Genomic DNA, 27174 nt, shown 5'->3' with positions numbered 1-27174 from the left:
GGTGCACGGGCTTCTCATTGCTGTGGCTTCTCTTGTTGCAGAGCACGGGCTCTAGGCACGCAGGCTTCAGTAGTTGTGGCTCGCGGGCTCAGTAGTTGTAGCTCATGGCTCTAGAGCGCAGGCTCAGTAGCTGTGGCACAGGGGCTTAACTACTCCGGGGCATGTGGGATCTTCCTGGACCAGGGCTCGAACCCGTGACCCCTGCATTGGCAGGTGGATTCTTAATCACTGTGCCACTAGGGAAGCCCTCAATATTAGATTTTAATCTAAAAATTAATGTTTTTAAATTACGGCCAAAATTCTACACTTTTTTTTTAATTGACAACTGGGAGTAGACAGAATAAGCTGAATACAGGACTTTAGTCTTAACAAAAGTATGTGGCCCAAAGTATAAGGCCTTATACTTGTGGTTTTCAGCCTGCAGGTCGTGGGTAGAGCCCTCAGAAAGATCCTAACACCCAAGAGTTTGTTCTTGAATGTTTTAGGTTTCAGTCTTTAAGCCCTGCCATTATTCTCCATTTTGTTCATCTATTCTCTAGTCATCTTTACCTTTTCTTTTTCTGCTATTAGAATTTCCTACTGTTAGGATCATGTGCAAATGCTTGCCAAAAATACATTCAAATCTCTCACAAAACAACAATCAGAACAATAAAGGATAGGGAAGCAAGGGAGAGGGAAAAAAGGCAATAGGCAATGAAACCAAGCATGTTCAATGTCTTTGACATTTGCCATCTGTCTAGGGAGGTCACTTTTCTGATTCTCATTAAACAGTTGCCTGACTGGCTTTTTTGGTCCTGAAAATATGTTTATTTTAATGACTGTATTGAGACTAACTTTTCATTCAGAATTTTTAAGGGAGTTACTATATTCATGGGTATTTTGCATATATTTTTCTTGTTCTTAGGGAATAAAATGTTTACAATTTAGATAATTTTTATTATAAAATGCAATTCTAAGTTAATTGTTGAACTGTAACATTGGAATTACGCTATACTTAGCATTTTATTTTATTATAAGGACAAATCAGAAGCAGTAGGTTTAACAGCATAGGCAAGGATTTTTAATATACTGTCATTTCTAGAAGAAAAATGGAAAAACCAATGTAAATTTTAGTATATTTTTAGGGTGATATTAAAGGTATTTTTTAGGATATTCTCGTGTATGATTAAATCCTCAACTTCTTGAGAGGGAATAGCCACTTTTTATATGGGTCACCTTTTAACAGCACATTTCAGTTAATACGTAAGTTGAATAGATAATTCTGTCTCTGGTTTCAAATTCTTTTAATGCTATTTTCTGTTCTTAAGGATAACTTGGCCACATTGTCAAAGTAATTGAAATACATGATACTGTTCATTAGAAAACACTGGGACTTCCTTAGCAAATTGTTTCTGGGTGCAGTGAACTTTATAGCCCTTTCATTCTTAAGTATTTTTGCAAATCTCGTCAAGTAAAATTCTGTCCATTATCATTATTGCCTTTAAAAAGCACTCCAAAATGAGCAACCTCTTAGAAAAAAACTCTTAGAAGAATTCAGGCTTTCCCCTCCAGAATTCATTTCTCTTCTCTGCCTTTCTTGTTTCCTTCTTTCTTTTGTTACTTTTTTTTTTAAACTTAAAAAAATTTTTTAAATTTTTATTTATTTGTTTTTGGTTGCATTGTGTCTTCATTGCTGCACATGGGCTTTCTCTAGTTGCAGTGAGTGGGGGCTACTCTTAGTTGTGGTGCGTGAGCTTCTCATTGCGGTGGCTTCTCTTGTTGCAGAGCACGGGCTCTAGGCGTACAGGCTCAGTAGTTGTGGCGCACGGGCTTAGTCGCTCTGCGGCACGTGGGATCTTCCCGGACAAGGGCTCAAACCCATGTCCCCTGCGTTGGCAGGCGGATTCTTAACCCTGTGCCACGAGGGAAGCCCCCTTTCTTTTGTTTCTGCCCACGACTGGCATTGTAGTTTAAATATGGAGAGAGGGAGGAGGGTTGGCCTAAGGCCTGGGGAGAGAGTCATTAGGGGAAGCATCTAAAGGGACAGGATCCCCTGTCCTCGGGATGTTGCAAAATCTTGGGCAGGAACGGAGGAAAGGGAAAGGTAACAGCACAGAGATGTAATGCAATGTCAAGTGCTCTGATAAACGAGGGATGTAGTATAGTGGTTAAGTGTAGAAGAGAGTTACACAAACTTAGCTAGAACGTGGAACAGCCAGGATCTAAACTTAATGTTCCTGGAACTTCCCTGGTGACACAGTGGATGACACTCTGTACTCCCAATGCAGGGGGCCTGGGTTCAATCCCTGGTCAGGGAATTAGATCCCACGTGCATGCCGCAAATAAGAGTTCGCATGCCACAACTAAGGAGCCCACGTGCTGCAACTAAAGAGCTGGCAAGCCGCAACTAAGGAGCCCACCTGCTGCAACCAAGACCCAGAGCAACCAAATTAATTGATAAAAAAAAAATTATGTTCCCTAATGCCCCTGAGCCTGTTTTCTTACTGCTACGGTGGCGATGCTCCCCCTATGCATAGGGTTGACAGGAGGGTTAAATGGGAAAATATATGAAATAGTACCTGCCCAAGTAAGCACTCAGTAAATGATGGCTGTGTCATAAAGTATTACTGTAAAAGAAAAATTAGTATGAGAACTTAAACGGGTATATACATATACTAAAAATAATTTTTATATATGCCAATTATATATAAATTGATGATCAGTTGGAAATTCTGTGATAAAAAGGGTCTCATATATAATGCTTGTTGCAGAATGATTCATTGACTTATTATCTTAGGTACCAAAGCAGTCAGACTCACAACCTCATTCTGATAACCCAAGTCGCCAAGGTGAATGTGGGAAGAAGCAAGTGTCTTACAGAACTGACATTGTTGGTGGTGTGCCCATCATTACCCCAACTCAGGTAATAAATTAATTCTTCTATCGTGTGATGGTTTAACTACTGCATATTGATTTTTGTATTGCTATCAAAAGTCAAAGAGTACATCTTTACTGAATTAATGCAATAATTAATACAAAAATTTTATATTTATTTCTTATTTCAGAAGTATGTTTTTATTGTAAAATATCTGGAAAGCATAGATAAACAACATTCAACACTTTTCATGTTTTCTTCTGAGCCTTTCTTCTGTGTACTTTTGCCCCTAGAAATGGGGATACTTTGTAAACAGCTTTTTTCACTTACATCTCAAACATTTTCCAAGTCATCAAAAATTATTTCATGTCATTTTTCATGACTGTGTAGTAGTTTTGCCATGAATTTATTATAAATTACAAACCCTCTGTTGTTGGACAGAGTTCTTTTTCCTTTGTCTTTCCTTTTTTCTTTTACAAACAATGTAAGTGTTGTAGGAAGGGGGACCCCTTCCAGGCCCCAAGAGTAGGCTCTTGTCTAACACCCAGAAATGAATTGTCTGAGGAGACACACGTGCTGACAAAGCAAGAAACTTTATTGGGAGGGGGCGCCCAGGCGGAGAGCGGCAGGGTAAGGGAACCCAGGAGAACTGCTCTGCCATGTGGCTCACAGTCTCGGGTTTTATGGTGATGGGGTTAGTTTCGGGGTTGTCTCTGGCCAATCACTCTGACTCAGGGTTCTTCCTGGTGGCGTGCGCATCGCTCAGCCAAGATGAATTCCAGTGAGAAGGATTCTGGGAGGTTGGTAGGGTATATGGACTGGCGTCTCCTCTCTCCTTTTGACATTTCCCGAATTCTTCTGGTTGGTGGTAGCTTGTTAGTTCTATGTTCCATACCAGGACCTCCTGTTGTAAGATAACTCATGCAAGTGGTTACTATCGTGCCTGGCCAAGGTGGGCAGTTTTGGTCAGTGGCTCCCCTAACATAAGTAGGAAAAACCCACTCTTCCTCCTGTGTTTCTCCTGTACTCTCACACTGCTACACTCACAACACTTCTGACACGAGATGAGTGGGTTTTTTCCCCTACACAAGCAATGCTGTGACACCAGCTGGGTGTCCGACAGTTTAACTCAATTCTGACACTGCCTATCTGGATCCCACAGGTGAAGGGCTCAGTCCCCCAAGACTGCCCCTCCACCCCCTTCAGGTGTCAGTCATAAGTCCACGTTGTTACCTGTGCTTCTGACTGATGGGCTATAAATTCGAGGTTCCTGTGGCCCCCTTATTGGGTTCAATTAGTTTGCTAAAGCAGCTCACAGAACTTAGGAAAACAGTTTAATTACTGTATACCTGTTTATTGTAAAAGGATATGATAAAGGATACAGATGAACATCCAGATAGAAGAGGTGTGTAGGGCAAGGTGTGTGGGAAGGGGTGTGGAGCTTCCATGCCTTCTTTGGGTGCACCACTCTCCCAGTACCTCCATGAATTCACTAACACAGAAGCTTTCTGAATTCCATATTGTAGGGATTTTTATGGAGGCGTCATCACGTAGGCATGATTGTTCATCCACTCTGTTTCCAGCCCCTCTCCCCTCTCTAGAGAGTAGGGAATGGGGCTGAAAATTCCAAGCCTTTAATCATGACTTGGTCTATTTGGTGACCATCCCCCATTCAGGAGTCCACCAAGAGTCACCTTATTAGAACAAAAGACATGCTGTCACCCAGGAAGTTCCAAGGGATTTATGAACTCTTTGTCAGGAAGCAGGGTCGAAGATCAAATATTAGAACAAAAGATGCTTCTAGTGCTCTTGTCACTTAGGAAATTGCAAGGGTTTTAGGAGCTCTGTGCCAGGAAGGGTGGGGCAGGTGGGGGCAACGAGATATTTTCCATTATCTCGTAAATGCTTTGATGAACATGCTTGTAGCATAAACTTTAGAGCCATAGATAATATTTTTTAAAGGATAAACTCCTGGGGAGAAAATTGCCAAGTCAAAGTGTTTGTAAATACGTGTAATTTTTTAAACCTGTTTTTCTACAACCTGGCCTAGATGAACTAAACAGACGACTGGAATTTTGAGTCAGTTCTATCCCCAAAGTACCGGTATGCTGAGTTAATTCTTACTCTTGGGTATTATGGAAAATATAAATTTATTTTAAAGTTTTTGATGAAATTAAAACTTGTATGCACTTAAATTTCTTGGGTTGCTATTAAGTGAATGAGTTTGTAATGCAAATTAAATTACTAGCAGTTGAGAAACTAAGAATTTTAAGGCAATTAATTGATATTGCCAATGTTAGGCATTTTCATTACCTGTGTGCCTTTTTGTACTTAGAAGACTTATTAGTTAATTAATTATTGAGTGCTTTCTTTATGCTAGGCGGAGGATATATGTATTAATGAGCAAAAATTCCCTGCCCTAATGGGAGGTTACATTTTTCACCAAAGTTGGATAAAAAATAAACTAGGAACTTGTGTGTGCGTGTATTTACTTTTGTAAAAAAGTGATGATTTTAACCTGTAAGACTTCTGGTTAAGATAGAGCTAGACTAAGCTGCTTTCACCTGTATTATGTCTTGTGTTGATAGAAGAGCTAAGACAATTTGTTTTTAGTTGTATTAAGATATTGTAGTTGTTTGTATCTGTGGCTGTCTTAATTTTGTATAGAATTAAGATTTGTGTTTTAATTTTGGTATCGATTATTCAGTAGGTTCTAAGAGTGTATGGCAGGTGCAATATTAAAAAGATCCCAAAGAATTATATTGCTTTATCATTTTACAATATAGTTTATTTAAAGTAGTATTTACTCATTATAAAAGCATTCAGGTAACATTAACAAAATGACATCTCATTTGCATGATTAATTTATTCAGTAACTATTGGTTTAGCAGATTAAGTGCTAGGATTACAAAGTTAAGTACATAATTAGTGCTGTTGACCTGTCTAAATGTAGAACAGATTGAAAATTCCCTAAGATATGACTTGAGTACTTAGTTTTTCTCTCGAGATTTAGGAGTTCTTGAAAATACACCTTTGGTTGATTTGTAGAATAGATTATCACCTGTGTTGTACGTTATAAATAAACAGGAAGCTAATGCTTTGGGGAACATGAAAACCTGAGTATAGTTAGTTTTTTAAAAGCACTGCACTTAACTGTTAAAAAAAAAAATTAAAACTGCAAAACTTTCAGAAAATAGCAAAGGAGAAAATCTTGAGGATCTAGAACTAGGTGAAGAGTTTTTAGACTTGACATCAAAAGCACAATCTATATAAAAGGAAAAAATTGATAAATTGAACCTTATCAAAATTAAAAATGTTTTGTCTGTTGAGGATTAAAAGAAAAGCACCATGCTGGGAGAAAATATTTGCAAAACCGCATATACAACAAAGCACTTGTATCTAGAATGTATAAAGAACTATCAAAACTCAATAGTAAAAATACCGAACAGTCCAATTAGAAAATGGGCAAAATTCATGAACAGAGATTTCATCAAAAGATAAAAGGTACACAGGTGGCAAATAAGTGCTAGGAAGGATGTTCACCATCATTAGCCAGTAAGGAAATGCAAATTAAGACCACAATGAGATACCACCATGTACCTATCAGAATGACTCAACTAAAAATTAATGATAACACAAATGCTGACAAAGATGAGGAGAAACTGAATCACTCATACATAACTGGTGGGAATGTAAAATTGTACAGCCACTCTGAAAAGAATTTAGCAGTTTTTTATAAAAGTAAACTTGCAATCAGTATATTAACCTAGGATTTGCACTCCTAGACATTTATCCTAAAGAAATGAAGACTTATGTTCACACGGAAACAGCATGAATGTTCACACAGAAACAGTGTGAATGTTCACAGCAGCTTTATTCCTAATAGCCCAAATGTGGTAACAACCCAAGTGCCATTTAAGTGGGTGAATTAGCCGGTGGTACGTCCAAACCATGAATACTACTCTCAATGAGAAGGGTCAAACGGTTGGTACAAGGACCAACCTGGATGAATCTCCAGAGTGAATGCAGAGTGAAAAAAGACCATCTCAAAAGCTCACGTACTGTATGATTCCATTTATATTAAACTCTCTAAATGTCAAAATAATAAAGATGGAGAACAAATTAGCGGCTGCCAAGGAACTGGGGATAGAAGCTCTAAAGGGGTAGCCCAGGGGAGCCTATCGTGAACACTCTGTACATTGGCGCTGGTGGTGGTTACACAGATCTGGCAATAAAATTGCATAGAATGATATATACAGAGACAAATGAATGCATGTAAAACGGGTGAGATATGAATAAGGTCTGCAAAACGTTTCAGTGTCAGTTTTGATAATGTGCTATAGTTATACAGTTTCCCTGTTGGGGGAAACCGGTTGAAGGGTACATAGGACCTCCTGTACATTGTTTTTTACAACTTCCTGTGAATCTTTATAATTATTTCAAAATTAAAAGTTATACGCCCCCATCCAACACCCCCCCCAGCAAAACAAAAACCAAAAAACACTGGTGGCAGGACTTTTGCAGAAAAAGAGAAATAGAAATCTGTGGTTTAATCAGTGGTATTGAAAGTTATGATTAAGTATCTCAAATTAATTAGAAAACTCTTTACTCCAAGATCCGTGTTTCTAACTGAACTAAGATAGATTTTAAGATTTTTCTACTAGAATGACACCGTGAACTACAAGTATGCTTTGAAGGTAAACAAGCAAAAAAAGAATATCTTTATTTTGCTTCATTTTAGAAAGAAGAAGTAAATGAAGGTGGTGAAAGTATTGACAGAAATAATTTGAAGCGGTCACAAAGCCATCTTCCTTACTTTACTCCTAAACCGTCTTCAGATAGTGCAGTTATCAAAGCTGGATATTGTGTAAAACAAGGAGCAGTGGTGAGTAGTTTAACAAAATATGTGAAGTAATGAAAAATGAGTATATATTAGCAAACTCTCAACATGGGTTAGGGTTAGGGTTAGGGTTTGCTTTGTTTTGTGACAGATCCAAAGTGAAAGACCAGCTTACTGACCAGGAGTCATCGGATAGAATACGGGTTATTCTGTGTTCAAAACTCAGTGCTGTTATTTTCTTGGTCTGTGGGTGGCTGGATAAGTTAATGCTTATTACCACTAACCTTCAATTTTAAATGAGCTTCCTAACAGCTTAAATTTATTCCAGAAAGTTTTTCTGTTGATTTTTTTACCCCCTTGGGAATGAGTCAGGGAAAGGGAGCTTTAGTAGGGAGATTGGCAGGAAAGGGGAGACCAGGGGAGCAGGGTGTGGAAGGATCACTTACTCGATACAGGGTTGGGCCGACCCCAGTGGAAAACACTGAGACTTTGGGCTACTTACTTAACCTCTCAGGCTCTCAGTTTCTTTTTATGGAAAATTATATTGTAAAACCTACCATCCAGAGGTTTTTTTTGAAAGATATAAATAGAAAGCACTTAGCATGGCACCTGGTCCTTAGTAAGAGCTATTACGTCTTGGCCCAGATATTCTCACACAACCAGATCCATAATGATGAATTATGGGAAGAGCAAGTAAATTTACCAGTATTTATGAATCCAGAATACCTTTCTAAAATGTGAACTAAATCTATAGACTTTCATGAGAAAATAAACTTCAAAGTTTAAAAATAAATTTTAAAAATTTCTGTGAGTAAAGAAGTACTTAAATGTCTACTGGCAGTTCTGCTTGACCTCACATCACTCCTGGCAAGTCTAATTAGCTTAGGTCAACCAGAGGAAGGTTCTTTCAGCTCTAATTGTTTGATCTTCTTTAGGCTAAGGGAAATGAAGGTAAGGGCTGAAGGTTTTTCATTCTAGCATGTCTACGGGTAAAATCAGAATTCTCATCAGGTCGAGTGTTAATTAGGGCTTTTAAAGAGACATTCCTTTCTTTTTGTTTTACTCTTAAATCCAAAATACTAACTAACCCTTAGAGATATTGAAGTACTTTCACAAAAACTATACTTCACTGACAGAAAATATTTGTACAAAGCAGATTCACTTTATTAAACATGTGTTGCTTTCGTTCTTAGTATTATAAAGTACCTATAGAAGGATTCATACATTTTACAGATAAGAAGTTTGATGTGGTTTAATAACGTTTCCTGTGCTTGCTGTTGAACTCTTGGTAGCATTTACTTTGTGGGGGATGGGGAAGTGCTTTTTTTTTTTTTTTTTAACTTTTAGAGCATGAAAAATATAAGACCGTGTTATAAAATCATACAGTAAGAGCTGAAAGCCAGCCACCAGAGTTGAATTAGGAGTTCAAGGCCTGAGTAGCAAAAGAGATGAAATTTCCTGTATCTCCTCACTAAGGGAGGGTAGTAAGGTTTTCCAGTGCTTGACATTTCTGATTTTGGGTTCATATCAGAATAATTAAGTTGTTACTAACATTTGACATTCTTAGAAACAGAAGTTTTATATCTGTGTTCATCTCTGATAGATGAAAAACTGGAAGAGAAGATATTTTCAATTGGATGAAAACACAATAGGCTACTTCAAATCTGAACTGGTATGTTGCTGTGTCATAAATGTTGCTTTAAAAATGTTTTACGAGTGTTACGCTGTGGTGATTATATAATTTCTTGTCCTGTTTTCTATTTTTAAAATAATTAAATTCTGGTTTTGAGAGGTATATACAGTTCAGTTTATTTTGTTGTGATGCTTTTGGTTAATGGTATTTTTGCTAAATACATCTTAAATAAAAAGAGTGTATCTTCAAAGGCATTCTACCTTGAAAGAATTAAAAATATCAGAACCCCTCAGTCTACAGATTTCCTCTAAATGGGCATTGAAGGAGGTGGTAGAAAGAATTAAGTCTCTGAAAGTCAACATTTGACCCTCTGTATTTCTGCCTTCTCTTCCCTGCCCTCTCTTGATATTTTCTTTTCCTATTTCAGATTGACTTTTAAGTTTCTTCATATAAGATATTTTTGTCCTATCTGAAGGTAGAATCAAAGATTGAAGGTCCGTCTTTCACTTGTTTGAGTAACATCCTTATTTAAAATACTCTTGTCATGTGACCTGAGTTCTGCAATAGATTGTTGGATAAATTGAGTGCGATTCTACCTCTTCTTTTTATGGGACATTTGAGGGGGGAACCATACATTGTATTTGAAGGACGGTACCAGAACAGCACTGTCCAGCTGTACTCTGCACTGATGGAAATGTTCCATTATCTGCGTTGGCCAGGTCTACTGGTTACATGCGGCTGTTGAGCACTGGAAATATGGCTAGTGTGACTGAGGAACCTGACTGTATTTAATTTTAAAATTAAAACCGGTTGTATTTAGTATTCATTAATATAAATTCAAATAGTTACACATAGCTAGTGGCTACTCTATTGGACAACAGAGCACTGGAGAATAGGAAGGGAATATTTTAAGATTCATCTCAGGTGTCTGTTCTTCTGGAAAGCTTTTGGACTCTGAATTTAGTGGCTTCTCTTTACATACATGGAACCTGATGCCCACTTCTGTCATAATACTTCCCACTGTGTTTTGTAATTGTTTGCATACTTGTCTTTACCAGTTAATTGCATGAGCTTCTTGAGAGCAAAGATTCTCTTTTGTACCCTTTTATGAACACAGCACCTGGTACTTAGAAAATAATCCATAAGTGTTTTTGAATGAACAAAAAAATGACATAGCATAACAAGAATAGCCATTTTAGCATGGGACCCTTTCTTAGACTTCAAAACCTAAGAGCCTCAGTTGGAAGCAGTAGTTTCTTGGTTCAAAAAGTACCAGCCGTGGTGTCTCAGAAGCTACCCTTGTGCTTGGTTGGCAGGTTGATTCGTTGCTTTCAGTTAATGCCAGTCCTCTTGGGAGGAGTCCTTCCTGCACCAGACATTCACTGAGCTCTCCATGGCCCTGGTGCACTGGGAACTGAGAATAAAGAGGGCAGTCAGTGATGTTCTGGCCTTCAGGAGTTCAGTTTTACCAGAGAAATTGACATGTCCCCTTGTCATCCGCAGTAGTTATAATGAGACAAGAACTATTATAGAAATATTTACTATAATTTGAAAACCTGCATGTGGATATTATGCTGTAAAGTTTGAGATGAAAGAATACTTGAACTATCATAGGAGGTAGGGAAATTATATTATGTGTATTCAGGACTATGTTAAGTATTTAGCAAACACAGATAAAGCTGAACACTTTAAATATAATTATTGACCTTTATCAGTTACTAAGCTGCACATCCCCTCCCCCCATGTTAACACTTCTGAAATCTTCAGGTCTCTTAGAGTTGCTGAAGGTCAGGGAGCCAGGCGGCAGCTGTGCTGTAGTTGTCATTGCCTGTGTGTGCACAGCACCTTTGGGTAAGATCAGAAGACACCAGCATCAAAACCTGCAGAAAAGGGTGCTGGCAGTTGCAAGAAAATCTCAGGGACACAGTGGGAGATTCTTAGGAAATGCTGTATTATCACCAGTGCTCTTTCTGGCCCAGAGAATAGTATGGAGTGAAAAACACTGACATTGATGGCTCCTAGTCAGAATGTGAGCTGGGATCTGAATGTGAGGTTTTAAAAAACCTTAACCCATTTATTTTGCCTATATATTTTTATGTATGCTCAAGGATAATATATGATAAAAGTTGATGTTTAAAGTATAAAAGGGCTCTTTTACAAAACCTTTTGATCATGGAAAAGTTTGAACATAAAGTAAATAGATAGAATAGTATTCTGAACCCCTATATAGCCATCACCCAGATCTCATAATTATCAACGCATGACTAGTTTTGTTTCTTCTGTACCACCACCTACTTCCCCCTTCCTGTTTTGAAGCAAATATTAGGCATATCATTTCATCTGTAAATATTTTTGTATGTTTCTCTGAAAGATAAGAATTTAAAAGTTTCTTTCAGTAGCTTTAAAAGATTTCAGCAGACAAGAAAAACTGGAGAAAATATTTAATAACATGTATCAGATAAAACATTAATATCTGTAATATGTAAAGAACCTTAAAAATTGGGGGGATCCTTCGTCACCCTGTTTTCCCTCTTTTCCTCCCATCAGTTCCAAACAATTCAGATGTTAATTTTTTAGGCGAGGCAAATCAGTGTAGGTGTCCACGGTAGTGGTGCAGGAGCAGGGGTGTCTGGAGTAGCCCGGTGTGGGCAGTCGGAGCCCAAGCAGAGCGAAGAGGCCGTCCTAGAGGTTAGCTTAAAATGAGTTATTTTCTAAAACTTAAAAAAAAGATTTTGGTTTTAAAAAAGTGTTCAGCCATGGTTTAATTATTTTCTTAGTACTGCATAAAATAATGGTATGTCTTAAACTCATGGTGTCGTTTTCAGTGAAATACAGTATATAGTATTTCATGAAATGTTTACCATAAGTACTGTGCTAAATAGGAAGCTAGTTATATCTTATATTTGAATCTTATATCTAGTTTTGTAACCTTAGGTGAGGTACTTAATGTGTCTAATCCTGTTTCCTCAGGTGAGTAATAGTGCATGTTTTCTAGGGTTGTGGAAAGTGAGATAACACATTTAAAACATAGCAGATGTCCTGGCACTTAGTAAATGTTTAATAAATTGTGCTTGTTAAAATGATGTATTCATATAAAAGTGATATTCCTAAAATGACAAATTTAACTCAAAGAAGCTGGGTATTCACTACTCTGGTACCCTCTGTATGAAAATAACATTCCAAAATAGGAAGTACTCCACTTACTGGGTATATAGGGGTTCATCGAGGAAAAGTCTGATGGTTAATGGTTTTTAATAAGCTACACTGTCATTTAGCACATAAATTATGTGAACATGGGTTATATGCCAGTTTCCTTGTTTCAAATCACAGTGTGTATCAGGTTATAGTATTTGAGCTATTCTGATGCTGGATGGTTCAAGAAGGTAGACATGTCTTAGATGTGCTTCAGGAAAGAAGCATGATTTTCGCATAGACCTCTACATAAAACAACTAATGCTTAAAAGGATTTTAAGAATATATGTCATGTATCTGTTTATTTGCTTTTTTTGACAGGAAAAGGAACCTCTCCGTGTAATACCACTTAAAGAGGTTCATAAAGTCCAGGAATGTAAGCAAAGGTAAGCACCACCTCTGACTTGGTGCCTGGCGCAACTTATTATTACACAATATATAGTTCCTTAGTTTAATTGATGTACTTACAGATGATATTTTTCTGTGTTATTGCTAGTGGGTTATGCTAAAACTTTCAAAACCTTCAGATTAAATAGAGTATTGAGATTTTTTTGTTTGAAAACTACAAATTAGGAAACAGTTCTTAAGCTTATTAATGGAAAGGACAAAATTTAATGTGAACAGCTATCATATTTGACAAATTGATGTATTATTAATTCTAGTATTTCAGGGTGCTGCAGAATAGAGCTTTATAAGAATGTTAACTGTGCCATTGTTTCTTTGAGCAAACTGATTTCTTCACAGTTGAAAACTTTGAATTTTAAAGTTGTTTTATGAACCTTTCTAAAAATACATACAACTATATAAAATATGTAAAATTTAATGCAAAAATAAATTGGAAAACGATCACTTAGTATTTCTCAATTAAATCAGTATTTTATCTCTAATATTTATTTTCTCATTGACACATATTTGGTACTGGGTAAAGAAGTGAAAGGAAAACTATCAAACAACTGCTATTTAAGAACAATTGGAAAATTTTTTTTGTTAACAGTGACATAATGATGAGAGACAACCTCTTTGAAATTGTAACATCGTCTCGAACTTTCTATGTGCAGGTAGGATACTTCTTTGGAGATTATAGATCCTCCTAACAAGAAATTAATAATTTTAGAGGTGAAATAAACATAAATAAATGTGTGTTGCTCATAAAAATAAGCAAAAAATATGACAAATATAATTGCCAATTTAATAAAAAATGTTATATATAACATTATTGGCAGGTCATATGTTCAGCAAATAGGGGTATTCTTTGCTGTAAGTCAAATGGAATTAAGTTTTATTTGGAGGAAGGGAAATGCTATTTAAGTTAGATGCTAAGTGTGTACTTTCAATTTGGATTATTTTTGCACATATTTTGGAATTTTAATTATATCACCTTTTGGTAATTTTATAAGAAGGGGGGCTCAAATATCCATAATAAAAGTGCACAGTGTATCTTATCATTTCACTAATGGTAGATAGTATCCTATGTTTAAGTTTAAAATACACTTTTTACTTAACACGTTTATTTAGATTAGAAGTTTTTTAAAAGAACATTTGGTTTTGTTTTATAAAAGTTATTACATATGCTTATTGCAGAAACTTTAGAAAATACAGAGAAATATGAAGAAAAAAGTGTTTTATAAAACATAGAATTCCACATTCAGGCAACCATTTTTTTCTTTTTTTTTCCTTTATTAGAGCATATCTTTTTATAACAAATGGGATTATATGATATCAATATAGTGTTATATATCCTATTTGTTTACTATATTATAGTCATTTTTTTCTACAGCAAAAATTCTCTGAAAACCTTTTAGAACTATGCTCTCTTATATGAATGTTTCACAATTAAACTTTCTCTACTGTACTGTTACTGATCACTCATTTACATAGTTTTTGTACATTTACTGTGATTTAATGTGGTAGTGAACATTTTGTGCATAAATTTGCCTGAATTTCTTACTTCTTTACAATACTAGATCGAGTTTCTAGATCAAGTATAACTATCAGAGCATGAACTTTTTTAAACCTCTTTATTTTGCCAAATTGACTTCTAGACTGGTGCTCCTGTTTGTAGTGAATGAAAGTATACTCTATCTTTGCCTACTTCGAGTTTTTCCTTTTAAAAACTCTTTGTTAATATCATTGGTTCAAAAATATTACTTGTATCTTTAAAAATTTTAAACTACTAGATAGTAGAATCCAGAAGTAAAGGGCAGTACCTCTCCACCCCTCTGAGGGCCTTGTTTAATTGGATTAAAGTCATAGTAAGGTTTTTAATTCACATTGGAAGTCATGGTCCTATCAAGGAAGATGATGCTTTGGAATATGATGACTTAGGGTACTGTTAGAAATTATTTTTAGAAAAATAACATATAAAATGATGTCACAGTGGTTTTTTAACTGCACAGTTACATAAATATTCATCTTGAAAATTCAGACAATATAGCAGTAGAAATGAGAAGGTCTTTCTTTAACTTCTTCCTCTTCTTGTTTTCTCTCCAGAATTATTCATATTGACACTTTTTGATGTGTCTCATCTTAAAACATTACATGCCCAACTTACATCTCTGTAAGTTACCCAGCAAAACCTGGTTTAAAAAAGTGATTTCTAAAAGTTTTTGGAAACCATTGCCTTAGAATGATTTTGTTGTTGACACTGTTAATTACCAAAATGAATACATTGGATTTATAGACATAGGAGCTGATTTTGAGGAAAAATTGAATGAATCCTTCCTTCCCCTTAGGCTGATAGCCCTGAAGAGATGCACAGTTGGATTAAAGCAGTCTCTGGTGCCATTGTAGCACAGCGGGGACCTGGCAGATCAGCGTCTTCTGTATGTTTCCTGTTCTCTGGGGTGATACTCCCTTGGGTCCCCTGATCCTGTCAAGTTATTTTTCTTCCTCTCCCCCTAATCCTTTCAGTTTCTTTCTGTTTTGAGATTTATCTGCATGTTGACTTTCATACCAATTGGACTTGCAAAAAAATAATGCATTTCTAATTTAATGCTTCCTGTAGTGTTATGTATACATAACTTTCTGTGCATTGTATTGTCTTAAATGCACAAGCAGGGCAACTAAAGAATGAACATTTCCTTGTTTTGTTTTAGGAGTTCTTACTTGTCAGTAGGTCCAGATTTGGTATAATTTTACCAATTCTTAGTATGGTATTTGGCCTAATCATGTAAGGCACCTTTAGTTGTAGCATTACACAATTTTGTGAAGGTCTCAATTTCCTTTTTACTTCCTATAATTTCAGTTTAGGTTTTTTGCCTTAATAGTGCTGTAAGACAGTTGAGCAGCTTGAACCTTAAATATAATCTAGTGTTCTCAGTCAGTATATTCCATTTCATTCTCATTTTTTACTAGGTTAATTTAAAAGGCTGCTTTTTACTATCTTAATTATCTTTTTGGTAGTATAATAATAAAACTAAAACAGCTAAACATTCTCAGATAGTAAGGAAAATGTCTTTACTTTTTAATTTGTCATGTACAAGTTCATCATAGGAATAAGATTTAGCTTTGGAATACTTTGGTCACTGATCTCTGATCTGAAAATACAAATTCTACTAAGGAATGAAAAACTTTCAAGCGTCTTGAAATGCAGCACATTGGTCTGCAGAAGGCAGTCTAATGTGGAGCATGACAGCCGCTATTATCTAGACTCACTGATGCTGATAGTCTGCACTTCCAGTATTTTCCTGCATTTCTACTATTGCAGTAATATTGTCTTTTAATCGTTTCTTGTTAGAAATGACTCTAGATCAGTAAATACAAATCCATTTTTCTCACTTTTAAAGTTATCCTTCTTATATCCTGTTTGGAATGTCTCAGAAATTATTTTCATAGGTGTTAATTTTGTAACTGCCTGTGTTTTATGTGACCTTTTCAGCAGTCAAGTATGAGACTCTCTGCAAAAACAATGTCTGTTGGGAAGAGGAAAAGTTGGAGAAGGGCGTTTGTGTTTTGTGCTTTGTGGTGGGGGCAGATTGGACTCTCTAAGCTGTAACTATCAGCGGAACTTTCTCTTCCCCCCCTCCAGTACAGGTTAACTCTAATCTTAGCTTTGCACTGTGTTCCAGATGCGGCAGGCCAGAAGGCTGTCGAATCCTTGTATACAGAGGTATACGTCCAGAACTGGGGAATGCAGCACGTATGTGGGCTCTCACGCAAACGTACCTTCTTACTAGAGGGCCCGGACTTACTCACTACTTAACAACTGATTCTGGAAAGTTGAGTTAACCAAACTGCCTTCTGCAGTTATCATAACTGACTGTGTCAACACTAACGCAAACTATTTCACTACAGTCATCAGGTTGGATACGGATATTAAAAAATAAATAAATAATGAAAAAAAAGACAACTTTACTAATTTAAAAAGTCATATCTACTAAAACTTAATTTACTGAATTGCCACAAGAGTTTCAATTTCTGTATTTCGTGTATTTTGAAATTTTTTATACTACACCACTTAAAATGCACCTTTGTGCTAACAGTTTGCTCAAACTCACGGGTGCACATGCATTGGATAAACTCTACATTAGTATAGTGTGCATGGTATATTAAATTTCTGGTGAAATTTAGCCATCTAATGGGAATCTAGAGTGTTTTAGTGGTTTGTAGCACTTTGTTTTCAGAGCCACTAATGTCACAAGTGAACACAATATATTAGGAACTATATGGCAATGCATTTGGAATGGTCCTATTTCAGGCTATCTTCAGATTTGATTTAGTTAGAAGCGTATTGAAATTAATATTCACAACTGAAATTATTTCACCACAGTTTTAATAAATGCTTAAATATGTACCCTTCCCTGCCTTTAACATCTTAAGCCATATGAATGTATGCCATATGCAAAAATAAATAAATGCAATTAAATAAGAAGTGGAAAGACTATGATATTATTGGTTGCAGTGAAATTCAGGGAACCAAAAACTTAAGTTCGTGAGGCTGCCAGACAAAATAATAAGTTTGAAAAATGTTGAGTTCTGCTTATTAAAGAGATAATGGCCTTTTATTTTTATATTCTGCATTTTCATTTTTTAATCTTTCTAAAATGTGTGGAATAATTCCTAGTGTTTATTGAGAATAAACTCTTAAATAAAATGGTAAAGCTGGTAGGCCCCCTGTTAAACACAGTTCAGTTGCAGTTGGCACACTGCATTCCCGTTTAGGCTGACTGAGTCTTCAAAGTGTCAGAGCTACCAAGTTTGGCTTTGGTGGCAGAACTGGTTTCTTAGTGGGAATGGTTGTTGGCTGTCATCGCTCTAAACTCACTCCTAAAAACGCATTGCTTTGGGAAGGAACTTGCACCTGTATGCTGCATGGCTCATGCTTCTGCTGTGTGTGTGTGTTTTGTTCTGTTTGTTTTTCAGAGAATAAAGTCTCACACTGAGTTACTAGCCTTGCCGTTAATGATTGCCCGTGTCTGACCAGCACCCCTCTTTGCAGGAGCGTTCCCGCTGTCCTTCCGAACCCAGACACGCGCTCCTCTCTGCCAGCGCCACAGCAGCCACCCCGCGACCCACAGCCTCTCGCAGCGACTCTCTGGTCTCAAGCTTTACCATGGAGAAGCGAGGATTTTACGAATCTCTTGCCAAGGTCAAGCCAGGGAACTTCAAGGTCCAGACTGTCTCTCCAAGAGAACCAGCTACCAAAGTGACTGAACAAGCTCTGCTAAAACCTCAAAGTAAAAATGGCCCTCAGGAACAAGATTGTGACCCCGTGGACTTGGATGACGCAAGCCTTCCAGTCAGTGATGTGTGAGATGGAAGCACGTGGAGCCTGACCCGCCTCATCCACCCTCAGTGTCCTTTCAAGAGGCTTCTCGCCAAAGATGATAAAGGGGAAAGGGGCTTTAATGCATATAGTATACTGCCTCATCGATGTTCTCTTTATAAGCTGGTAAGCCAAGAAGCTAGGGCATGGCCAAACTAAATGCAATTTCTTTAAAAAAAAAAAAAAAAGAAAAAGAAAAAAGCCCTAAGTATCTCAGTATCAGCTGTCTGAAGCTTTGTTCTCATTGGGATGATAAAAGTGTATGTGTGATATTTTTTCCAAGTGAATTTGACAATTTAAATGTTTCACAATTTAAAACATGAAAAATGCTTATTAATTATTTTGGTGGTTTTAAAAATGCTACTGTGACTTCCAATTAAATGTTCAATCTCTACACATTCTTACCAGTTAATATTATTGAATGAAATATTGCCAGACAAAAATATCTAAACTCATGACGTCTGTGGTGCTGTAAAATTTATAGTACAGTGTGGACAGTGTTGAAATGATAGCCATTTTTGATGCTCTGGATCTCACGGTGAGCGGTGAGTTTTGCATAGAGGATATTATTGGACTGTTAGTGAGGGCCGTGTGTTGTACCGGGGTGGAGAAAAGGGGAGAATTAGAATTCAAACAGCCTATCTCGGACATTTATTTGTAAAAGCTTAATCAAGACGTGCAGCAGTCATTGCTTTATTCAGTGAAAATTATTAGATATGAAATTTCTTGGAGATCTGATTTTCTTGTCAGAGTTTTGTAAAATAGTTCTTATTTCTATATTTGGATCAGTGAAAGACCTCAAGTTTATGTGTAAAGACATACTGCCCTTAGTCATGCGATTGTAACCTCTGTGTTTTGTCACTAATAACCTGTATTCAAGTGCCTGTGTTTTTTCATCTTGTTTAGGAATATTTTGAGATTAATGTGCTCAAAACTCCTACATGATTGGTTTTAAACAATTAGGATAAAATTAATTTTCAGTAGCATAGGTTAATGTGCTAAATAACATACCATTTTGTGTTAAGAGATACCAGAATGTTGTTGTTCTACTATCTGTGCAATATATGTTTTAAAACACATATTTGACTTTACATTTAATCATGGGCATATCATAAATATAAGCACCTCTCTAAAATATCATTAGTTTCAGGTGTTGAGTAATAGACCAGTTTGACCAAGTACTGTTTTTACGGTTCAGTCTTAAACATTTGCTTTAAGAAAATAGTCTTGAATTTCACATGCTGCTATTTTTATGATATTTTGCCGTATTACAGTACTGTTTTGTTTTGAATTCATAAATGTCACTGTTTCTCCTTTTCATTTTCTAAGATGACTTCTTGTTTGAGAAAGAGAGGGGAGGGTGAATTTCTTATTACAGTGGTGGGGTCCAGAGGTTACTATCTATTATACTAGAATTATCATAGCATCACTTTAAAAATCCGAATGCATCAAGAATGCACCACTCAACATTTTTATTCATAAGCTAATATTTTTAGAAGTTATATTTAGGTTTTTCCTTTTTTGCAGCTACATTTGAGAATGATAGAATGAAAAGGTTTTAAGTAGTTATCACTTTCTCTGCAGATATATCCATTACAGCAGCTCTTTTAGAAAGCTCTTTTTTCATGAACACACCTAAGAAATCTTGTGTAGACAGTTGGCTATTTCAGGAGCCTAATGCTGTTTTCTTTGGTACAGCTTCTACATTGCATGTTCATTTTAATATTTTGGTATTGGTAATTTGATATATTCCATAGTGGCAAAATATTAGCTCTATTTTGGGACTTTTTATAGAACTACCCTTGTATAGAATAGCATAGGGAAATGGTCTTGTGATTGTCGGAGTCTCCTAATATTTATCTCAATACTTTTATAATTCTATGAAAATTATTTAATTATTTTAAAACTTATACTTTTCCTGTAAATATGTCCCATCTGAATTGTCAAAGAATTACTTTGAATACCTTAATATTTGCTGCATTTTTTTCTGTATATATAACATGTCTTCTTTCAGAATGAGAATATATGTGTGCTTCCCATTGTTTACTTTTATGTCTGATATCTTTATACATCAAACTGGTTGAACACTGTAATGACTTGAGAATAAACTGCTCAAAATTAATTCTAACTTATTTCTCATTTGGTCTGGTTCAGTTCTTGTGTGAACAAGTAAATAGAACAAGTACAAAATGTGTTTGTTTAATTGACTTGAATTTAAGGACAGACATTATTTGGTAGACTTGGAAGGGTGTAACTTGATATGAAATTGCACAAGGAAACATGAGTCTTTTGGGGAAAAAGAGCTTATTTTGCTTAATTAGAAAACATGTTTTCAAAAGCAAAATCAATTATGCTGGCTTCAAAGCATCGTTTGAATCATCCAGGCTGCTTTTGCGGTGTTTGGTTATTGGTTAGATCGGTGTGACACGACTAAGGATGAGTGCAGAGGACATACTGATCCCCAGGTGAGCACTCATAAAAATGCCCTGTTAAGTATTACAGGCTGCTTCTTGCAAACCCACTATTAGTAACAAATAGTTCACACTTGCTGTGTATCCAGCATCTAGTAATAATGCAACTGGATAAAGGATATCTGTCTTGGTAGTTTTTATTAACTGGTGCAACTTAATTTTCCTTCCCTGAAAAGTATTTTAAATGTTTTTATTTTTTTAAAAAAATGTGGAAGTTCTAAACTTTGTTGCTTTCACCAAAAAAAAAAAAAAAAAGATCCCTTTCTCAGCCATTTTTTTACTTCTAGTTAAAGTAGTGCTGTGTCTTTATCAGAAGTTCTAACAGTTGGTGAGGCAGGAAATGTTTGTATAAAAATGGAATGACATACCAGCTTAGTACCAGACTTGGTAAGACTCTTCCTTGTCATGGGAGGTTTGACAGTCCACATATGACGCAGCGAAAAATACACTTAGATGGGTTCGTATTTTCCATTTGCAAACTTCCCTGTTAAGCAGATCCAGAATTGGTTATTTGTATATGTTGTTTATTTTTTAATGACTTAACGAAAATTGTATTTTTGTCAAACCTCACATAAGACAAGTATTGAAAATAGTGCTGAATTGGAGTTAACATTTACAATTTTGACTGACAAAATCCTAGCGTTTTATTTTTATGACATAACATGAATAGTGCCTTACTATGTTATATTCATGAAGTAATAGTGCCACCTTCTGGTTACATCATTGTTAAATTTGAAATCTCACTTTATTTCACTCACAGAAAATTAGAGAAGATATGTAATTGCCTAGGATAGTTTGGAAATTAATATAAAACTTAAATCAACATTTGTGAATGACTTCTTTAATAAACCTTTTATTTGGAGATAACTGTAGATTCCCGTGTAATTGTAAGAAATAATACAGGGCTCTTGTATACCCTTTACTCAGTTTTACCCAATGATAACATTGAAAAACTATAGTAAAATAATATAACCAGGATATTGATACTGATATGGTCAGGAAACAACAATTCCATCATCACAAGGATCTCTCATTGTGGCCCTTTTATAATCACATTTACCTCCCACTTTACAGGTTTGGAAATAAAAGTCACTTGTCTAAAATCACACTAGGTTTACAATCCAATCTTTTTTATTCCAAGGTCTGGGCTCTTAACCATTATGGTACTGCTGCCTCAGTAGAAGTCTTGAAAATCATTCTTTGTTTATATTGTACTATCTCCAAATTATTAAATGAGTTGAATTTCCATTCAATCTATTTTCAATATTTTTCAGAACCATATTTTAAATGATAGATTCTTTATACATGCATTTAAATTTAACATTTGAGAATCGATAGTAGATAAATATCCTGATCACAACCTCCCTGAGAGATTTTTAGCCCTGACATTTGACATGTAAATTAATAAGGTTATCAGAATGAGGATTTTAAAATAGCTTTATTTTAGGATGCCAGATTCTGGAATTGGAAGGAGTTGCAGAAACTGGTTATAGCCACTGGGTATAGGGTAAGAGTGAGGTGTTTTTCCATGTGAAGAAACTTTTGACCTTCTGATGAGGTCTTGGGTCAAATGGGTGTCTTCAGTGTACAATATGCCGTGCACAGGAAACCTAAGAAAAAGACACCCACAAGGAGTTTGCTAAAAGAAATATAAAGTGTAATATGTGATCAAATCAGTCATGGAAAACTACACATCCAGAGACTGAGATGGTAATGGTGGAGTGGGTAATAAGAGAAGCATAGTGATGGAGGGGATTTGGAAAGGTCCCAGAAGAGAAAAAGGGCCTTATAAGTAAAAACTATGTGACATGACAATAAATTTGGAAATGATGATTTGGAATTTGAAGTATCCAAATTCGTGCATAAAATTTAAATTGTTCTCTTGAAGGTTCATTGCCTCTTTCTCCCTTCGAAATGACAGTACTTTTACCTGTCATACTGGTTTTCTTCAGCATTGGTCGGCGTTGGGGCAGGAGAGAATGAGTGGGTGGGAAATGCGGGGAACTTTCCATGATTTAGGAACTTAACCACATCAAAACTCACTTTTGCCTGGCTTTGGTACCTTCATGATGTGGACTTAATCTCTTCCTGTGGAACCTTATTATTTCCAAATAGAGACCATTGGTCCCAGTGACATCTTTTCCTTTGTGACTTTCATATGCACCATGCTCCATGTCATGGTTCATGTTATCACTCGTGTTATCCTTTATTCGCACTCTCCTTTTGCCTGTCTGTATTTCCAAAGTGGAAGATTTCCTAATGGATTAGAAATGGCTAGTGAAGGGAAGTGATGCTTTAAGGATAACGGCAAGTTTTTTGGCCTGGACAACTGGAAAAACAGAGAGCCCTTGAGCTGAGGTGGCAAAGGTTGCAGGTAGAGCAGGTTTGAGGGCAAAGGTTGCGATTGCAGTACTGAGTGTGATGGTTTGAGATGCCTGTTAGATACCAAGGAGAAAGGTCAGGAAGGCAGTTGGATATACAAATTTGGAATTGAGAGAAATCTTTATTGGAGATAAAAATTGGAGAGCCTTCAACATACTAGGTGCTATTCAAAGCTATGAGGCTGGATTAGAGAGGTGAAGAAAGGAGAAAAGAGGACCAAGGAATGGACAGGGTGCTCCCACATTAAGAGCTCCGAAGAGGAACTGGCGGTGGAAAATGAGAAGTTGTGACTACAAGTCAATTGGAAGCCAAGGGCAGAAAATGAGTCAAGGAGGAGCGACTCAGATGTGTCAAATGATGCTCACAGGTCTAGTAAGAGGCCGTGGAACAGCTGAAAAAGACTTGGAATTATTCCTCTAAAGAGTTGGTGAACTTTCCCTGTGAAACCTGTTGGACCTGTTTTGCGGGGCTACATTTGACAGCTTCCTCATGTCCTCTATGAAAATTGATGAGCTTAGGTTTTCTATCTTTTCTGGAATCAGTTTTTTTTTTTAATTTTTAAAAATTATTTACTTATTTACGTATGTATATATTTATTTATTCATTTATTTATTTTTGACTGCGTTGGGTCTTCGTTGCTGCGCGCGGGCTTTCTCTCTAGTTGCAGTGAGTGGGGGCTACTCTTCGTTGCGGTGCATGGGCTTCTCATTGCGGTGGCTTCTCTTGTTGCAGAGCACGGGCTCTAGGTGCATGGGCTTCAGTAGTTGTGGCGTGTGGTCTCAGTAGTTGTGGCGCATGGCCTTAGTTACTCCACGGCATGTGGGATCTTCCCGGACCAGGGCTTGAACCTGTGTCCCGTGCATTGGCAGGAGAATTCTTAACCACTGTGCCACTAGGGAAGTCCCTGGAATCAGTTTTAATAAATTATGTTCCTAGAAAAGTATACATTCTAAGTTTTCAAATGTATTTGCATGGAGCTGAGAAAAACACACAGTGTGAGAACTCACTTTGTCTTCAACTCGAACTAACATGAACACTTTGTTTATATGGCAAGTTGTGATATCATCTGATTTTTACTTGGCACCAAGGTGATTACAAATGCAAACATGGGCACCAGAATAAAGTGGTGCTACTCAGGTATAAGGAGGCCATCTAAATCAAATGTATGGGTCGTCTAAAAATTAAAATTCAAGTGTGACATATGTAATTTCTCATAAAGAATCAGTGATCCCAGGAGAACAAGTCTGGGTTTCCCATTTGAGAAACAGTCTCCTTATGGAAAGTGTTTAAACTTCTTAGCTTCAGGCGCTTACATTTCCACCTTCTCACACAGTGCTTCTTGTATATCCTACACGCCAGTTGACGGAACCATTCTTTGTTTCCTGATTTTCCTACCTCCCTGTCATTATTCGCGCTGGTCCTTCTGCCAGAATGCCACTTTCCTGATCCATTGTGCTGTTTAATCCCACTCATCCTTCCATTTCCGCTAAGATGCAACTTCCTCCTTGAGATGTTGGACTTGCTTTCTCAGCTTCCCCACAGCACAAGCCACGATGGCCCCAAAATACCTGATTCCCTCTCCCTTCCTGTGCCAACATTCAACTCAGTTAATTGGAACTGGAATGCATTTTAAGATTTTGTGCTTGAACTCTGGGCTGACTGTATAGCTTTTTCTCTCACCGCTGCAGTCTTTTCAAAAAGCCAATGACTTCAAAATTTGGAAGAGATTAGAAAGTGGAAACAGCCTCCGTCTAGCGGTTTGTGGATTAGATTGGCCCAAAAGAGAAGAACATAAGACAGAAAACAAAATTTAAACAGATCCTGGTAGTGTTGGCGGCTCTGTGAAAGTGCTGCGAGAATGCGTGGTTTCAGCAGTCACTCACAGCTGTCGGAGGTCCAGGGTCCCTTTCATGCTCATCACATTCGATTTTACATTGAAGTTTGGAGCACCCATAACCGCCCCATTGCTCTTCTGAGCCTGCAGTGGGAGAAAGTGAATTCTAATTCCCGAAAGCAGTGGCTCTCAAAGTGTGGTCCGCAGACCAACAGTGTCACTGTCATCCGAGAACTTGTTAGACGTGCAAGTTATCGGCCCCTCCCCAGTGCTAGTGAATCAGAGCCTCTGGGGATGGGACCAGCAATCTGTTTTAACGCCTCGCCTCGTAAGTGATTCCGGTGCCCATGAAGTCTGAGACCCGCTGCCCTAAAGCATCCATTGCGTGTCGTGAATTCTCTCCTAGGCATCTCCTTAGGAGAGCTGAGAAAATGGTCACCCATATCACCATCTGTGTTCTGGGGTTCAGTAGAGGAACCCCACTGAGAAAGGCTGCCTGCGTCCACCTGCTTTGAGAGATTACACTCAGATGAGAATTAAAAGTTTTCTTTATTTGGTATCTTTTATAGAGACAGAATTTTATCAGGAATCTAGGAAAGGTGCTTATACCATTTAACTCTGAGCCTCCTGGCAATGGAAGAAGCAGATGTTGAGTTCTGTAAGTCTGTTGTTTGATGCACAGAAACATGTCACCTTTACTCAGCCAGAGAACCCTTTTTTTTTAAAATTAATTAATTAATTTATATTTTATTTTTGGCTGTGTTGGGTCTTTGTTTCTGTGCGAGGGCTTCCTCCAGTTGCGGCGAGCGGGGGCCACTCTTCATCGCAATGCGCGGGCCTCTCACTATCACGGCCTCTCTTGTTGCAGAGCACAGGCTCCAGACGCGCAGGCTCAGCAGTTGTGGCTCACGGGCCCATTTGCTCCGTGGCATGTGGGATCTTCCCAGACCAGGGCTCGAACCCGTGTCCCCTGCATTGGCAGGCAGACTCCCAACCACTGCGCCACCAGGGAAACCCCCAGAGAACCTTTTTGGCATTGAATATTCAGAAGCTTCTGTTGTATGGATGTGTTACAAGGGACAGTGAGTAAGATGGGATCAATGTCCTGAACACTATCACAGGAGTCTGTCCAGTTTTCTCTAAGCTGTTAGTATTAAAAATCTATTTCTTCCCACTGACTTGAAATAAGACTTTTATCAGTGTCTTAGTCAGCTTGGGCTGCTACAACAGAATACCTTAGGCTGAGTGGCTTATAAACAACAGAAATTTCTTTCTCACCATTCTGGAGGCTGAGAAGTCCAAGATCAAGCTGTTTTGGTGTCTAGTGAGAACCCTTTTCCTGGTTCATAGGCAGCTGTCTTCTCGTTCTGTCCTCATGTGGCGGAGGGGCAAGGGGGCTCTCGGGAGTCTCTGATGGGGTGAGAGTGGAGCCCTCATGGTCTTATCACCTTGCAAAGCCCCCACCTCCCAGTACAATCACCTTGAGGGTTAGGTTTCAAGATATGAACCTGGGGGGGACGCAGACATTCAGGTTATAGCACTCAGGCAGTAATCACTCAGAGTGGAGTCCATTTCTGAACTTCCTATAACATGAATATGGATATTTCTCTGCCAGAATCATACAATATGAGTAATTGTAGTTAACAATATATTTTAATAGCATAGAAATGTTTTTCTATTCAATTTTTGAAACTCTGAATCTTTATCTTGGAGTTCCAAAATAGCTTACTTTTTAAAAATTGGAATTACGTCAAGTTTGTAGTTTTGTGAGGTGCCCCTGTTACAACTGAGATGTGATAGTAGCTGTGTTGGGTGACTCTGTGGGCAGGGGGTCTCCCCACCGGGGATCTTCCTGGTAGCTGTTTGCATTTGGGGGAAGGAGGTTTGCGGAGAGGAGGCCATGTGCGTGCAGGGAGAGGAAGGCTGGGTGGAGGCTCTGGACACAGAGAAGCCTGTGAGTAACACGTGCCTTTGGAGACAGGATGATAAGAAGTGGCCCTGCTTCAGGACCAGGTGGCAGAGTGGGCACAGAGAAGGGTGTTCCCCCCGGTTCTGTGGAACCCGGTGTGGACACGAGCCGCAAAACTGACATCTGCCAGGCCATTGGTCACTTCAGTCGGTGAGGTGCTGGGGGCTGGCTCAGGAGAGCCAACTGTTGAATTTTGGGGAATTATGCAAGCTGGTTGTCAAACAGCCATTATTGA

The 27174-nt window shown here is 37.5% G+C and overlaps 1 protein-coding gene across 9 annotated transcripts in view; it reads left to right on the top strand.

Moving 5' to 3' along the window:
* The window catches only part of PLEKHA1 (pleckstrin homology domain containing A1), a 57717-nt gene extending 37328 nt beyond the window's left edge, over positions 1-20389 (top strand). For 4 of the 9 annotated variants that reach the window (XM_059901054.1, XM_059901050.1, XM_059901051.1 and 1 more), the window contains 7 exons: positions 2777-2902; positions 7596-7739; positions 9298-9366; positions 12841-12905; positions 13514-13577; positions 15252-15341; positions 17957-20389. In XM_059901054.1, coding sequence (XP_059757037.1) covers positions 2777-2902; positions 7596-7739; positions 9298-9366; positions 12841-12905; positions 13514-13577; positions 15252-15341; positions 17957-18271 — 873 coding nt within the window. In that variant the 3' untranslated portion in view covers positions 18272-20389. Of the gene's footprint in view, positions 1-2776; positions 2903-7595; positions 7740-9297; positions 9367-12840; positions 12906-13513; positions 13578-15251; positions 15342-16586; positions 16658-17880 lie in introns of all 9 variants that reach the window. The other 5 variants (XM_059901055.1, XM_059901052.1, XM_059901056.1 and 2 more) reach the window with 3 other exon arrangements.
* Positions 20390-27174: the final 6785 nt, after the last annotated feature.

Source organism: Balaenoptera ricei, chromosome 16 (assembly GCF_028023285.1).
Source record: "Balaenoptera ricei isolate mBalRic1 chromosome 16, mBalRic1.hap2, whole genome shotgun sequence".
Taxonomy (NCBI): Eukaryota; Metazoa; Chordata; class Mammalia; order Artiodactyla; family Balaenopteridae; genus Balaenoptera; species Balaenoptera ricei.
This window is presented reverse-complemented; position numbering and strand designations above follow the sequence as displayed.